General features: G+C 42.2%; 1 protein-coding gene across 1 annotated transcript in view; it reads left to right on the top strand.

The window, feature by feature from the left end:
* LOC122564573 (glyoxylate reductase/hydroxypyruvate reductase-like) overlaps positions 1–11,710 on the top strand; it is a 36,993-nt gene extending 25,283 nt beyond the window's left edge. The window contains exons 7-9 of the mRNA XM_043719675.1: positions 6,599–6,734; positions 11,108–11,238; positions 11,435–11,710. Of these exons, the coding sequence (XP_043575610.1) occupies positions 6,599–6,734; positions 11,108–11,238; positions 11,435–11,556 (389 nt within the window). The 3' untranslated portion in view covers positions 11,557–11,710. The remainder of the gene's footprint in view (positions 1–6,598; positions 6,735–11,107; positions 11,239–11,434) is intronic.
* The last annotated feature ends 4,707 nt before the right edge of the window (positions 11,711–16,417 follow it).

Raw genomic sequence — 16,417 nt, forward strand, 5'->3', positions numbered from 1 at the left:
TTTTCATTCTTCAGGTATTTATCCAGGCACTTTGAAGGCTACTATTGAATATATATCCCTTAACCACTCAGGCAGGACAAAAGAAACCCTCAATTCATAATTTTTCTTGTCCTCATGTCATATCTGGTTTATTTGCTGCAATTGTATCAGCCTCCACCACTTCCTTAATGAGCTTAAATCAGTGCCCTCTGGCTATTGGCCTTTTAACTATTGGAAATTTTATCTTTAGTTCCTCTGCCTAAACACATGATGATTTTAAACATTGCTCTTAAAAGAAGAATGTATTGAGATATGTAAGATTTGTCACCACACTGCAGGAAAGATGTTATTGCACCGAAGGGGATACAGTGGAGACGTACCAGGATATTGCCTGAAATGGAGCAATTTAGCTATGAAAGACACTGGATAAGCTTGGATTGTTTTCTTCAGAGCAGAGAAGGTGGGGTGGGAGTAACTTGATTGAGTGAAATATAAGTGAAATAACTGCATGGAGGCCAGGTCCCGTCACCAAGTCACCCTTTGTTTACTAGAGCACAGTACACTGGCTGTGACCAGCCAGCTCAGAGTCAGTCCACAACTGAGGAAATTTTAATCTCCTGGTTATATTGGCCAGAAAAGACTTTCCTGATTCCTGGGCCAATCAAGAATCTGTAGTCAATGAGGTCCACCTGATCCCAATCACTACAATTCCTGCTCCCCCACATCTGGGGATGTAAGCCTCGTCTTTCTCGTGCAGCTTCTCTTGCAATGTTGTTGGCCCAGGTCTGGTTCCTCTGACTCAGACGCAGATACAGGCGATGTGTACTGGACCATGACCAGTCTCTTGCATCCAGAACATCTCGGGAGAGTTTCTTCCTCTTCTTGCGGTGGCAATGGCTGCATTCATCGCAGACTCTGAGGTTTGCTCGACCCTAGATGGAGGGGGAGCACCTGCAGCTTATGCCAGGCCTTCTGGCTGTTCTGAGATGTCAGGTGTGTTTTGCTCCTGCTGTGTTTGCGAGATAACAGCTTTCAGGTGATACACATGTTTGTTCAGGACTGTATCACCAACCCAAACTTTGTAAATCAAGGGACCTGACATCTCATCAACCTCACCTCGTGCCCATTCCATGGTTCCAGCATCAAACTTCATCGCTAAATTAAGTTGTCTCTCTCAGTTAGAGGAGACATTTGGCCAACATTAGTGTTCCTGCTGCCGTTTCACCCCATTCAGGTGTGGAAATATCTGGTGTAACCTGGTGTGGAGACTCTGCTGAAGCTATCCCTGTTGTTGCTTGTGGGCGGTTCTATAATCGAACAGGAACTGGGACAGTTTGGTATTAGTTGACACTGTAGGCTGTTTTTTTAAGCCTGCCTTCAACATTTGGACCGCCCTTTCCGTGAGACCAATAGACGACGAATGATATGGAGTTGTCCTGATGTGCCAAATGCCATTGGACCTCAGGAAATACTCAAATTCCCTGCTGATAAATGTCATCCCTATTTTCCGTGATCAATACTTCTGGGATTCGGTGTGTCACGAGCAACACTCGCAGCTTCTCAATCATCATCCCTGAGTTTGCTGAATGAGCTTTATGCATGTCCAACTACATTGAATGGGCATCCACAATGACCAGGAACATTGAGTTCATGAAAGGACCAGCATAGTTGACATGCAACTGAGCCCAGGGTTTACCTGGCCATTCCCACCAATGTGGGGGCACTGCAGGTGGCACTTTTTCTCCTTGTTGGCATTCTGGGCACTGTCCCAGCAACGCAACTGTGTCGTCATCCAATCCTGGGCACCATTCTTCTTGCCAGCATTTTCAACTTGGAAACCCTGAATGAGTGGAGTTTGGCCAGTACCTGGCTGAGGTCTTGTGCAAGCTTAAAGGTTGGAGTCCCAAGCGAATCTTGTTAAAGACAAATTCTGCAACCACAGCTGCACCAGTATCTACCTCCATGGTAACTGGGTGACCATTAAACCAAACTTTAATTTTAATTGGTTCCAATGTGGGTGTCACTAAGCAATTTAAGTGTTCCAACCCACATGTAGGGGAAATTGCCAAGGTGTGCACTCTCCTGGGTACCAACCTACAAGTTTTCCTACTCAAGTCAGGCCTTTTAGGACCCCTTTGCTGTGTCGAGTCTGCATACTGGCAGCAACTAAAATGGCTCGAAAGCCCACATCCTGAAGAATTGTTTAGCCACTTGGCTAAGGCTTAGCTGTGTTGTGGGATTCAGTCGTGGGTTGGCCTAGGGTACCTCTATGTGAGGCTCTGTGATTGCCTACACTCAAGTGGTGTTCCCCAAGCTCAACTGGACAGTTCCAAGTGTCCACTTCCATTGGGATGCCCTGTAGTTGCCATGCTCCACTTGCCACATTTTCTAATGATAAACAACTGCAGTGCTTGTTTGAAGTCCATTTGGGGTTCAGCTAGTAAGTGCATGGTTACATCATTAATCCCCCATAACAAGCAGTCTCTCAGCATCTCATTCAGGGTTAACCCAAAATCACATGCATCTGTCAGTTATTGTAACACTGTTCCCCCTGGTTCTCTAACAGCCAAATAAAATCAATAGCATCACAGGAGGTTATTCCTTAACCAATTCCATTAATTCTTGGAATGTTTAGTGTCTGGTGCCTCTGGGAAAGTTAAGCCCCTTAATACCAAAAATGCTGCAGGTCCAAATGCTTTTCATTTGCCCAGAAATAAATATTGCATTCTTTCCATATACTGGGCCCAGTCTTCAACAGCAGAGTCAAATGAGCCAAGCTTCCCAAATAGAGGCATGATACAAGAAATACTTAACACAATTCCAAGCTGACTGTTGTGAGCAAATGTTTTTCAGGCACGTTGTGTTTTCTCCTGTCACCACTGAAATAGCTGCACAGAGGCTGGGTCCCGTCACCAAGTCACCCTCTATTTACTACTGCACAATACACTTGATGTAGCCAGGGTGCTTGGAGTCACTCCTCAACTGAGGAGATTCTAATCTCCTAGTTTTTTTAATATATATTTTTTCACATAAACCCCCAACACCACCTAATGCTTATTTTTCTCCTGGTTATATTGGTCAGCCAAGGCTTTCCTTATTGGCCCAGGTTAACAATCCCAGTCAAGAGCCTCATAGTTAACGAGGTCCCAATCACTACAATAAAGTTATAAAGGACATGGAGGGGGTGGATAGAATGTAACTGTTCCCTTTAGTTGAACAGTCAGTAACAAGAGGGCATATGTTTTAAGTGAAAGGCAGGAAAATTGGAGGACATTTGAGTAAAAGGTTTTCACTGAAGGCTGTGGGGATCTGGAATGTCCCTTGTGGGAGGACAGTTGGTGGGAAACATCACCACCTTTAAAAAGTACCTCAATGAGGACTTGTAATATCAAGTGGGACTATTGTGGGGTTCAGAGTAGTTTTGTTGATGCAGACCTGATGGGCTGTAAAGTCTCTTTGTACCGTATGATTCTATGATATGTAACAATAACTACCCCAGTTTTTCCAATATATACACATAGCTGCAATTCCTCTTGCTTGAATCATTCCAGTAACCCTCTTCTATAACCTCTTTAAAAACTTGTAGGATATGTTAACACATCCTAAGAATCTGTCACATTGTGAATTGAATATTAGTTCAATACTATAGAATACAGAGGAACGTCGATTATCTATTTCGTCCTGATAATCGATTATTCAGTTAATTGATTGAATGCCTTGCCTCCGGGGCTTGGAGTTTTCAGTTAAGTCCGCTCCACGTTCAGGAGACAAGGTCGCAGCACACCGCACGCGAGCCCACGCCTCCCAGTCCGTCCAACACCGCCCCCTTCCCTCCTCCCCTCTCCCGCCCTAACACCGACCCTGCCAGCACCCCCCAACCCCGACCAACACCGCCTCCCCCATCCCGTCCAACTCCTATATAAATGTGATCTTACAAAGTTGTCAATTTATTTAATAGAACAATAAAATAGTAATTATTACAGATGGCATGGGCTCTTGATTCGCTCACTTTGCAGTAAAACTTCACTTAATAAAATGGAAACTGCTCACATTAGTAAATGTGTTTCTAGAGAAACATTACAGAAGAAGCCCCTGAGAAATCCTTCATATTAACTTCCCCTCTATAATAGTATGTGAGATTGATGACTTATATGTGCAATGTGGCATTATTCTTTTATTTACCAGCATAAACAACATTGTTCTGTGTTGATACTTTATAATAATTTTTCTATAAAAATAGCAGATTGAAGAGATTAAATGGCATGCTGCTGACAACATGTTACGAGTTCATCTCCCTTACATGTCACTTGAACAGTCATCGGTCCTCTCCACTAAAAATTGTATGGGTTAATCAGGATAAATTACTTCAAGGGTTGGATTAAATAACTATGAGAAAAGCACAAGATATTTGATAAGGATATTCAATCCAATTTATTTCGTCTAGCCATAGCAACTCTGTACTTGCCCAATACTACTTCTGATTTTGTACATTTTTTCCTGTGTTTGGTTTCCATCTCCACTCCTACTTTAAGCTTTTAAGTGTCTCCTTTTATGGACATAGGACTTGAACACAGCTAACTAGAAATTTGCAATTTTTAAAATATAATTATTTTTGGAATGTTAGCATTAACACCAGCATTTATTTGTTGTCTGTAGATTTCATTGAGAAGGTGCTGTACCTTCACTACAGGGTGAAGATTTTCCTACAGTACTATTAAGTCTTAGTCACAGGATTTTAACCTAACAATGCAACACTCAGTTGACTGGAAGTAGGCTATCAGCATAATATGTAATTGATTTTGCTTTTCATGGACTCTGAATACCTGGAATTTCTCCATAAAGATGTACTGATGTACTGGCGCAGTAAACTGTTTTTGCACTGTCGATTTCTCACAGGGCAATTTTAGTCAGAACAAATAGGTTGAGACCCTTTTCAAATTCTTGTTGTTAAGTTTCAAAGATGAGCCAACCCAAGCAACACTTCATCGCTTGTACTGGTTAATTTCGTGTAGTTTTGGAAAACTCCATCATTGAATGAGGTGCAATATGGAGAATGGAAACCACAGAAAAGAAGCATGAATTAGCATCATCTGGTTTAAGATTCATGCAGTGACATTTTCAGGAAGATATGTTAATCAATTAAATACTAAATTATGAACAAAACCCTGTTCAGACAATGACACAAGAGTCTAGATTAGAGTGGTGCTGGAAAAGCATAGCAGTTCAGGCAGCATCCGAGAAGCAGTAAAATCGATGTTTCGGGCAAAAGCCCTTCATCAGGATTATGTCAATTTTACTGCTCCTCAGATGCTGCCTGAACTGCTTTTCCAGCACCACTCTAATCTAGACTCTGGTTTCCAGCATCTGCAGTCATTGTTTTTACTTAGACAATGACACAACCCTGGGCTTAAAGACTCAGTAAGGTGTTCGACAAGGCTCTCCATGGGAGAGTGGTTAGCAAGGTTAGATCTCATGGAATACAGGGAGAACTAGCCATTTGGATACAGAACTGGCTCAAAGGTAGAAAACAGAAGGTGGTGATGGAGGGTTGTTTTTCAGACTGGAGGCCTGTGACCAGTGGAGTGCCACAAGTATTACTTTTCACCATTTATATGAATGATTTGGATGTGAGCATAAGAGGTATAGATAGTAAGTTTACAGATGACACCAAAATTGGAGGTGTAGTGGACAGCAAAGAAGGTTACCTCAGATTACAATCGGATCTTGATCAGATAGGCCAATGGGTTGAGAAGTAGCAGATGGAATTTAGTTTAGATAAACGCAAGGTGTTACATTTTGGGAAAGCAAATCTTAGCAGACTTATACACTTAATGGTAAGATCCTAGGGAATGTTGCTAAACAAGGAAACCTTGGAGTGCATGTTCATAGATAGGATAGTGAAGAAAACATTTGGTAAGCTTTCCTTTATTGGTCAGAATAATGAGTACAAGAGTTGGAGGTCATGTTGCGGCTGTACAGGACATTGGTTAGGCCACTGTTGGAATATTGTGTGCAATTCTGGTCTCCAATGTTTTGAAACTTGAAAGGGTTCAGAAAAGATTCACAAGGATGTTGCCAGGGTTGGAGGATTTGAACTATAGGGAGAGGTTGAATACGTTGGGGCTATTTTCCCTAGAGTATTGGAGGCTGAGCGGGTGACCTTATAGAGGTTTAAAAAATCATGAGGGGCGTGGATAGGATAAATAGACAAAGTATTTTCCCTGGGGTGGGGAAGTCCAGAACTAGAGGGCATAGGTTTAGGGTGAGAGAGGTAAGATATAAAAGATATAAAAGGGGCAACCTTTTCACACGGAGGGTGGTACGTGCATGGAATGAGCTGCCAGCGGAAGTGGTGGAGGCTAGTACAATTGCAGCATTTAAAAGGAATCTGGATGGGTATATGAATAGGAAGGGCAGGGCTTTGGCAAGTGGGACTAGATTGGGTTGGGATATCTGGTCGGCATGGACGAGTTGGACTGAAGGCTCTGTTTCCGTGCTGTACATCACAATGACTCTATGAATAAGTGAAAAATCCTTCATTCCAATAATCAGGAAGGTGTTAACAAAGTTAATTTGTTTCAGGATAATAGAAATACTGATGTTGAATCTTCCATTGCAGTGTCCTTGGATAAACTGGCAGAGCAATCAGATTTTGTGACAATACATTGCACCTTGACTCCTGAGACTGTTGGTTTGTGCAACAAAGAGCTTTTCTCAAAAATGAAAAGGACGGCCATATTTATCAATGTGAGCAGGTGAGACATGAACATAGTGGTTTACTGAGGTTTTTTTGATAAGATTTTGGTTTTAGTTAGTGTATTAGCTGAGATTTTACCTCTGTGCACACTTTTTAAAAAGTTCTATATTTATTGTTGTTCACTTCAGTGTTTTACAAATTAGAAATGGCTAAGCAACACTCCCTATGAATGAAGGTTCTCAAACAGGATATTGTTATGACCGACGAGGATGTGTGCTGTAAATTGAGCCCTGCAATTCCTGGAGTCATACCAAATATTAAGTTTTTTTAAGGTGCAATTTAATGATACAGATGTTGTACTGAAATTATGCACATGTTTCCAGTAAAATCTATACATTCCCAAAAGCTTCATGATTTCTCATTTAGTTTTAGAAATAGGGAATTCTATTAAAACCTTCATTTTCACTCTCCTTAGCAAGACTTCTCTTTGTCCAACCACATATCCCAAGTAGGTAACTCTTGATTTCACAAGTTCACTTTATGTTAAGTTTATTACTAAACCAGCAAACTGTAATTGCTTAAATAGGTCTTCAGCTTTTCTTACATGCTTTTCTCAAGTACTACTATAAACTGCAAAATCATCGAAATCATTATGCAGTTACAAACTCCAGCTATGACAATTCGTAAGCCTCTGGAATGTAACTGGGATGTTCCTTAACCTGAATGGCATCACCCATTTGGTATAACTCATTTGGTGTAACAAAAGTGGAAACTTCTTTCACCTTTGATGTTACTGGCACTTGCCAATGCCCCTTCAAAAGATCAATCTTAGAAAGAAATGAGGCACTGCCAATGTTATGAATTTAATCTTCCCATCATGGAATTGGGTATAAATCTGTCTTCATGACCCCATTCACCTTTCTATAATCTATACAATGGTGAAATCCAGCTGGTTTGAGGTTCAACCAAACAGTTCACTAGCATGTACTGAATTTCTGTTTACACTTGAGCTTGTTTTTTCTGAGCTTAACCAATTAGGATGTTGTTTTATTGATCCTGACTCTACTATGTCCACATCATGACTTGCTAATGTGTAGTGCATCCAGGTATACCTCTTGATTACCTCATGCTTTCTCAGTAAGTCTTACAATAGTCTCCTATTGTCCTTGCTCTAATTATGAGAACACTATCTAATTGTTCCAGTATTTCTGTGTTAGCTCATTGAATTATTGAAAGTTCACTTTGAGAACTGTCTACCTGTCATTCTACCTCATTTTCATTATTTCCATCATTTTTCACTATTCTTATGTTCTGACACACTTGCTCCTCTTTATCCTCATTCCTAGGATGATAGGGGAGGTGATGGTCTAGTAGTATTATCGCTGGACTATTTACCTAGAGACCCAGATAATGTTCTGGGGACCTGGCTTCGAACCTTGCCTCAGTAGATGGTGGAACTTGAATTCAATAAATATCTGCAATAAATTGTCTAACTATCAATTGTCGGGAAAACCCACCTGGTTCCCGAATGTCCTTTAGGGAAGAAAACTGCCATCCTTACCTGGTCTGGCCTACATGTGACTCCAGACTCCACAGCAATATGGTTGACTCTTAACTGCCCTCTGGGCAATAAACGCTGCCTGCCCAGCAACGTCTTCATCCCATGAATGAATTAAAAAAACCTTTTTAGCATGTCTTACGTGACATAACCGATTCTTCTTCCTACAAACAGGACTATTTATAAATCACTTTAATAAACCTTCTAACTACTCTATACGGACCACTGAATTTTACTTCCAAAGGTTCACTTTGTAAAGGTATCGGTACCAATATTTAATCTCCCACCTGAAACATTCAGGTTGCTGAATGTTTACCTGCCCATTCTTTGATTTTCACCTGTGAAATGTTCCTGTACTAGCTTACTAGTGAGTCTTTCTAGAAACATGGACACCGAGGACTTCTCTCTTTCATTTAAGAACTTCTCCCTAATCAATTTTTATAGACCTCTAATCTCATGACCATAAACCAATTCAATTGGATTAAATCATACAGGTTCATCTGGGCAATCTCTGGTAGCAAATATTAAAAATTCTAATTCTTTGTCCCAATCTAATGGGTTTGTGTGACATTATGACTGAACTATGTCTTTGAGAGTCTGATGGTACCTCTCCAAATCTCCCTGTGTTTGCAGATGAGATACAGTGACTTCAACTGAATTATACTCAAACTACTAATGATTTCCTGGAAAACTTTAGAGATGAAGTTAGAACCCTGATCAGACAGTATCTCAATTGGTAGTCTGTAAAAAGTAAAAAACTTATTAACTTTTCCACTGACAAGAATAGAAATTGCTGGAAAAACTCAGTTTCCTCAGCCTTTCCTCATAAGACATTCTTTCCATATCAGGCAACATCCTAGTAAATCTCCTCTGAACCCTTTCCAAAGCTTCCACATTCTTCCTATAATGCTCCAGGTGCGGCCTTACCAGTGTCTTGTACAGCTGAAGCATGACCTTGTGGCTCCAAAACTCAATCCCCCTGCCAATAAACGCCAACGCACCATATACTTTCTTAACAACTCTATCAACCTGGGTGACAACTTTCAGGGATTTATGCACCTGGACACCGAGATCTCTGTGTTCATCTACACTGCCAAGAATTTTACCATTAGCCCAGATAAATGCGAGGTGCTGCATTTTGGGAAAGCAAATCTTAATGGTAAGATCCTAGGGAGTGTTGCTGAACAAAGAGACCTTGGAGTGGAGTCTCAGGTATATAGGATAGTGAAGAAGGTGTTTGGTATGCTTTCTTTTATTGGTCAGAGTATTGAGTACAGGAGTTGGGAGGTCATGTTGTGGCTGTACAGGACATTGGTTAGGCCACTGTTGGAATATTGCATGCAATTCTGGTCTCCTTCCTATCATAAAGATGTTGTGAAACTTGAAAGGGTTCAGAAAAGATTTACAAGGATGTTGCCAGGTTTGGAGGATTTGAGCTATAGGCAGAGGCTGAACAGGCTGGGTCTGTTTTCCCTGGAGCATCAGAGGCTGAGGGGTGACCTTATAGAGGTTTACAAAATTATGAGGGGCATGGATAGGATAATTAGACAAAGTCTTTTCCCTGGGGTGGGGGAGTCCAGAACTAGAGGGCATAGGTTTAGAGTGAGAGGGGAAAGACATAAAAGAGACCTAAGGGGCAACTTTTTCATGCAGAGGGTGGTACATGTATGGAATGAGCTGCCAGAGGAAGTGGTGGAGGCTGGTACAATTGCAACATTTAAGAGGCATTTGGATGGGTATATGAATAGGAAGGGTTTGGAGGGATATGGGCCGGGTGCTCGTAGGCGGGACTAGATTGGGTTGGGATATCTGGTCGGCATGGACGGGTTGGACTGAAGGGTCTGTTTCCATGCTGTACATCTCTCTGACTCTATGGGTCTACTCTGCATTCCTGTTATTTCTTCCAAGTGAGGTACCTCACATTTTTCCACGTTAAGCTCCATTTGCGACTTTACAGCCCAGCTCTGCATCTTATCTATGTCCCTCTGTAATCCATAACATCCTTCAGCACCATCTACAACTGTGCCGACCTTAGTGGCATCTGCAAATTTACTAACCAATCCTTCTATGCCCACCTCCAGATCATTTATGAAAATGGCAAACAGCACTGGCCCCAAAACTGATCTTTGCGGCACACCACTGGTAACTAAGCTCCAGGATGAACATTTCCCTCCAACCACCACCCTCTGTCTTCTTTCAACTAGCCAATTTCCTATCCAACTCACTAAATCACCTTCAATCCCAAAACTTCTTATTTTGCGCAACCCTCTTCGGAGGGTTGGTTTGGATTCAGTGGGCTGAGGGGCCTGCTTCTGCTCTGTAGGGATTCTATAATTCTGTAACCCTGGCACAGACATTACCACTCTATCTGAATTAAATGGTGATGAATAATGGTCTGCACCTGCCACCAAAGAGCAGCAGCAGGTCCTGAGACTTGTCAGGAGGGAGCTTGCTGGAGAGTGAGGCCTTCTTCCAATTCTGAACAGGACAGAACTGAGGGGACTATCTGTGAAAAGGAAACCAGCAGTTATACCTGGCTTTGGAGAACCTGCCATGAAGCTTCAGCAATGTAGCTAGAAGTATGAAGAACGCTCTGCTTCAAGCTTGAGTGATTTTATCTCTCAGAGCTTGGATGGGATTGTTGTGTGGGGCAGTGGGTAACTCCCCTATCCCTGAACCAGAAAACCCAGGATTTGACAGTGAGGAAGGCATATTCACAACGAGGCCAAAAAGGTGATTATCACCTTTTAAATCTATTCAACAAATGCTCATGGCAGACAGTAAGAGTGGGGGAAACTTTCACATCCTGTTTGTGGAGCTTGGGAAAACGTCTAAGATCTTCTGAACTTTAAGTCTCTTGTTTTCTTCCACAGAGGAGCTGTAGTGAACCAGGATGATCTTTATCAAGCTCTCTCCACTGGTCAGATTGCTGCAGCAGGATTAGATGTCACGGTTCCTGAGCCATTACCCACCAACCATCCTCTATTTACCCTTAAAAACTGTGGTAAGTTACAATATTGGGAATAGCTTGCGGTCCTTTAATGTCTCCAATAATTTAGACTTTGCTATTTTGTAAAATGAAGTAAATGTGATCACTTACAATCCAATTTGTTCAGCTCTCTGATGTTCACTTTATAAATAGCTTGAAGTGAGCCATGGTCCATATCTAAAAAATGGTTTATCTTACATTGTACTTCCAGTTATTCTGCCACATATTGCAAGTGCCACTCTCGCCACTCGCACTACCATGGCTGTGCTGGCTGCCAATAATCTCCTGGCAGGCCTCAAAGATGAACCGATGCCAAAGGAGCTGACCCTGTGAGGTTGGAGGTTGTGAGGGGACTTCTGTTGTAGAGCTTGTGTCCTGAAACATTATGCAATGCTAATTAGTTATAGGTTTATAAAAGTGGAATGTCTTGTTTAACTATTCTGAAGAAATGAACCTTGCAACTAATAAAGTTGAAACTGCTCATAAATGTGAAAGTGAGTCATTTATAGAACATAGAACATTGCAACGCAGTACAGCCCCTTCAGCCCTTGATATTGTGCTTATCTGTGAAACCAATCTAAAGCCCATCTAACTTACACTATTCCATTATCATCCATATGTTTATCCAATGACCAATTAGATGCCCTCAATGTTGACGAGTCTACTACTGTTGCAGATTCTGGATTAGTGGTGCTGGAAGAGCACAGCAGTTCAAGCAGCATCCGAGGAGCAGTAAAATCGACGTTTCGGGCAAAAGCCCTTCATCAGGAATAAAGGCAGTGAGCCTGAAGCATGGAGAGATAAGCTAGAGGAGGTTGAAGTCCACATTGATGCCTTGGGGTTGAAGTGTTCCGAGGCAGAAGATGAGGCATTCTTCCTCCAGGCATCTGGTGGTGAGGGAGCGGTGGTGAAGGAGGCCCAGGACATCCATGTTCTCGGCAGAGTGGGAGGGGGAGTTGAAATGTTGGGCCACGAGGCGGTGTGGTTGATTGGTGCGGGTGTCCCGGAGATGTTCCCTTGCAGGCTGAGCATTCCATGCCCTTACTATTCTCTGAGTAAAGAACTTACCTTTAACATCTGTCCTATATCTATCACCCCTCAATTTAAAGCTATGTCCCTCATGCTAGCCATCACCATCCAAGGAAAAAAGGCTCTCACTGTGCACCCTCTCTAATCCTCTGATCATCTTGTATCCCTCTATTTAGTCACCTCTCAACCTTCTTTTCTCTAATGAAAATAGCCTCAAGTCCCTCAGCCTTTCCTTATAAGACCTTCCCTCCATTCCAGGCAACATCCTGGTAAATCTTCTCTGCACTCTTTGCAATGCTTCCATGTCCTTCCTATAATGCGGCAACCAAAACTGTATGCAATACTCCAAATGTGGCCACACCAGAGTTTTGATCAAACAAAGAACAAAGAAAATTTACAACCATAGAACAGGCCCTTCGGCTCTCCAAGCCTGAGCTGATCCAAATACACTGTCTAAACCTATCACCCAATTCCTAAGCATCTGTATCCCTCTGCTCCCTGCCTACTCATGCATCTGTCCAGATGCATCTTAAATGAATCTACCGTGCCTACCTCTACTACCTCTGCTGGCAACTCGTTCCAGGCACCTACCACCCTCTGTACAAAGTACTTTTCATGTGTATCCCCCTTAAACTTTTCACCTCTCACCTTGAACACGTGACCTCTCGTCATTGAATCCCTGGGGGAAAAAGCTTATCTCTATCCACCCTGTCTATACCCTTCAGGATTTTGTAAACCTCATTCTGGTTCTCCCTCAATCTCCTTTTTCCTAAGGAAAACAATCTTAACCTACTCAACCTCAGTTCATAACTAGCACCTTCCATACCAAGCAACATCCTCATAAATCTTCTCTGCATCCTTTCCAAAGCGTCCACAGCTTTTTGGTAGTGTGGCGACCAGAACTACACAGTTTTCTAAATGCGAACCAAAGTCTTGTACAATTTAACATGACTTGCCAGCTCTTATACTCAATACCCCGTCCAATGAAGGCAAGCATACCATCCGCCTTCTTGACCACTCTAACCATCTGTGCAGTTACCTTCAGGGTATAATGGACCTGAACTCCCAGATCTCTCTGCTCATCAACTTTTCCTAAGGCTCTTCTGTTTACAGTAGAATTAGAATTAGACTTCCCAAAATGCATCACCTCACATTTGCCTGGATTGAACTTCATCTGCCACTTCTCTGCCCAACTCTCCAGTCTATCGTATTCTCCTGTATTCTTTGACAGTCCCCTATACTTTCTGCTACTCCACCAATCTTCGTGTCATCTGCAAAATTACTGATCAGACTAATGACCTCTTCCAGATAATTTATGTATATCACAAAGTCAAAACAACAGCAGTTTTAAAAGGGAGAAGAGCAGACAAAGGAAGCACATGGTGAGGGCAGTGCAGGAAAGAGAGAGAGAGAGAGAGAACCTGCACAGTTACTGCCTTTGCTGTTTGAATTCATGTGTCGCTGGACATCGGAGTGCATCTGGGAAAATTAACAAACAGTGAAATTCACAACTAATCTTGGTGGAACTGGTTTGGGCAAAGTTCACAACACAGAATCAGATAAGTTAATTGTTTTTAAGTCTGTCCAAGAGAAAGGCTGTATTAGTGAGTACAGTGGGTTCTTTCTTGCTAATATGTTTTTGGAGATAGTCTCTTGATTAAACTTAAAATATAAGCCATAGCTCTTAATTTAACCTGGTGCAGTGTTTTGTAGAGGTATAAGACGGTGTTATTTTCTGGGTCTGTAGATTGTGAAGGAGCAAAAATGGCCTTTGCAGTGATATGTACTTCTTGTCAAATGTGGGAGTTTAAAGAGAGTTTAAGGGGTGCCGCAGATTATATCTGCCATAAATGCTGTTGGATGCAAATCTTATCAGATCGAGTGGATTGGTTGGAGAGACAGATAGAAGCGATGAGGAATTTGCAACAGCAACAGTATGTGATGGATGGCAGTTATAGGAAGGGGGGAAAGTCTCAGATACAGTCACATAGATGGGTTAACTGCAGGAAGGGTAAGAGAGGTCGGCACCTAGGGCAGGAGTCTTTTGTGGATATGCCCATTTCAAACAGGTATGCTGTTTTAGAAAACATAGGGGGTGATTCTCAGGGGAATGTAGCACAAACAGCCAAGTTTCTGGTATTGAGACTGGCTCTAATGCAACGAGGGGTACGTCGGCTTCCAAGACATCAATTGTGTTCGGGGATTCTGTAGTCAGAGGTACAGACAGACGTTTCTGTGGCCAGCAGAGAATGCCAGGATCAAGGATGTCTCAGAGAGGGTGCAGAATGTTCTCACGGGGGACAGGGGCCAGCAAGCGGTCACTGTCCACATTGGAACCAAAGATATAGGAAGGGAAAAGGTTGAGACTCTGAAGGGAGATTACAAAGAGTTAGGCAGAAATTTAAAAAGGAGGTCCTCAAGGGTGGTAATATCTGGATTACTCCCGGTGCTATGAGCTAGTGAGGGCAGGAATAGGAGGATAGAGCAGATGAATGCATGGCTGAGGAGCTGGTGTATGGGAGAAGGATTCACATTTTTGGATCATTGGAATCTCTTTTGGGGTAGAAGTGACCTGTACAAGGAGGACGGATTGCACCTAAATTGGAAGGGGACTAATATACTAGCAGGGAAATTTGCTAAAACTGCTTGGGAGGATTTAAACTAGTAAGGTGGGACCCAGGGAGATAGTGAGGAAAGAGATCAATCTGAGACTGGTACAGTTGAGAACAGAAGTGAATCAAACAGTCAGGGCAGGCAGGGACAAGGTAGGACTAATAAATTAAACTGCATTTATTTCAATCCAAAGGGCCTAACAGGGAAGGCAGATGAACTCAGGGCATGGTTAGGAACATGGGACTGGGATATCATAGCAATTACAGAAACATGGCTCAGGGATGGGCAGGACTGGCAGGATACAAATGCTACAGGAAAGATAGAAAGGGAGGCAAGGGGGTGTGTGGCATTTTTGATAAAGGATAGCATTACAGCTGTGCTGAGGGAGGATATTCCCAGAAATACATCCAGGGAAGTTATTTGGGTGGAACTGAGAAATAAGAAAGGGATGATAACCTTATTGGGATTGTATTATAGACCCCCTAATAGTCAGAGGGAAATTGAGAAACAAACTTGGAAGGAGATCTCAGCTATCTGTAAGAATAATAGGGTAGTTATGGTCGGGGATTTTAACTTTCCAAACATCAACTGGGACTGCCATAGTGTTAAAGCTTTAGATGGAGAGGAATTTCTTAAGTGCGTACAAGACAATTTTCTGATTCAGTATGTGGATGTACCTACTAGAGAAGGTGCAAAACTTGACTCTTGGAAAATAAGGCAGGGCAGGTGACTGAGGGGTCAGTGGGGGAGCATTTTGGGGCCAGCGACCATAATTCTATTTGTTTTAAAATCGTGATGGAAAAGGATAGACCAGATCTAAAAGTTGAAGTTCTAAGTTGGAGAAAGGCCAATTTTGACGGTATTAGGCAAGAACTTTTGAAAGCTGATTGGAGGCAGAAGTTTGCAGGTAAAGGGACAGCTGGTAAATGGGAAGCCTTCAGAAATGAGGTAACAAGAATCCAGAGAAAGTATATTCCTGTCAGGGTGAAAGGGAAGGCTGGTAGGTATAGGGAATGCTGGATGCCTAAAGAAATTGAGGGTTTGGTTAAGAAAAAGAAGGAAGCATATATCAGGTATAAAATCACACAACACCTTGTGTGATTTTTAACTTTGTACACCCCAGTCCAACACTGGGAACTCCAAATTATGTCAGGTATAGACAGGATAGATCGAGTGAATCGTGAGAAGAGTATAAAGGAAGTAGGAGTATACTTAAGAGGGAAATTAGGAGGGCAAAAAGGGGACATGAGATAGCATTGGCAAATATAATTAAGGAGAATCCAAAGGGTTTTTACAAATATATTAAGGACAATAGAGTAACTACGGAGAGAATAGGGACCCTCAAAGATCAGCAAGGCGGGCTTTGTGTGGAGCCACAGAAAATGGGGGAGATACTAAATGAATATTTTGCATCAATATTTACTGTGGAAAAGGATATGGAAGATATAGACTGTAGGGAAATAGATAGTGACATCTTGCAAAATGTCCAGATTACAGAGGAGGAAGTGCTGGATGTCTTGAAACGGTTAAAAGTGGATAAATCCCCAGGACC

Source organism: Chiloscyllium plagiosum, chromosome 2, assembly GCF_004010195.1.
Source record: "Chiloscyllium plagiosum isolate BGI_BamShark_2017 chromosome 2, ASM401019v2, whole genome shotgun sequence".
In the NCBI taxonomy this organism is placed as follows: domain Eukaryota; kingdom Metazoa; phylum Chordata; class Chondrichthyes; order Orectolobiformes; family Hemiscylliidae; genus Chiloscyllium; species Chiloscyllium plagiosum.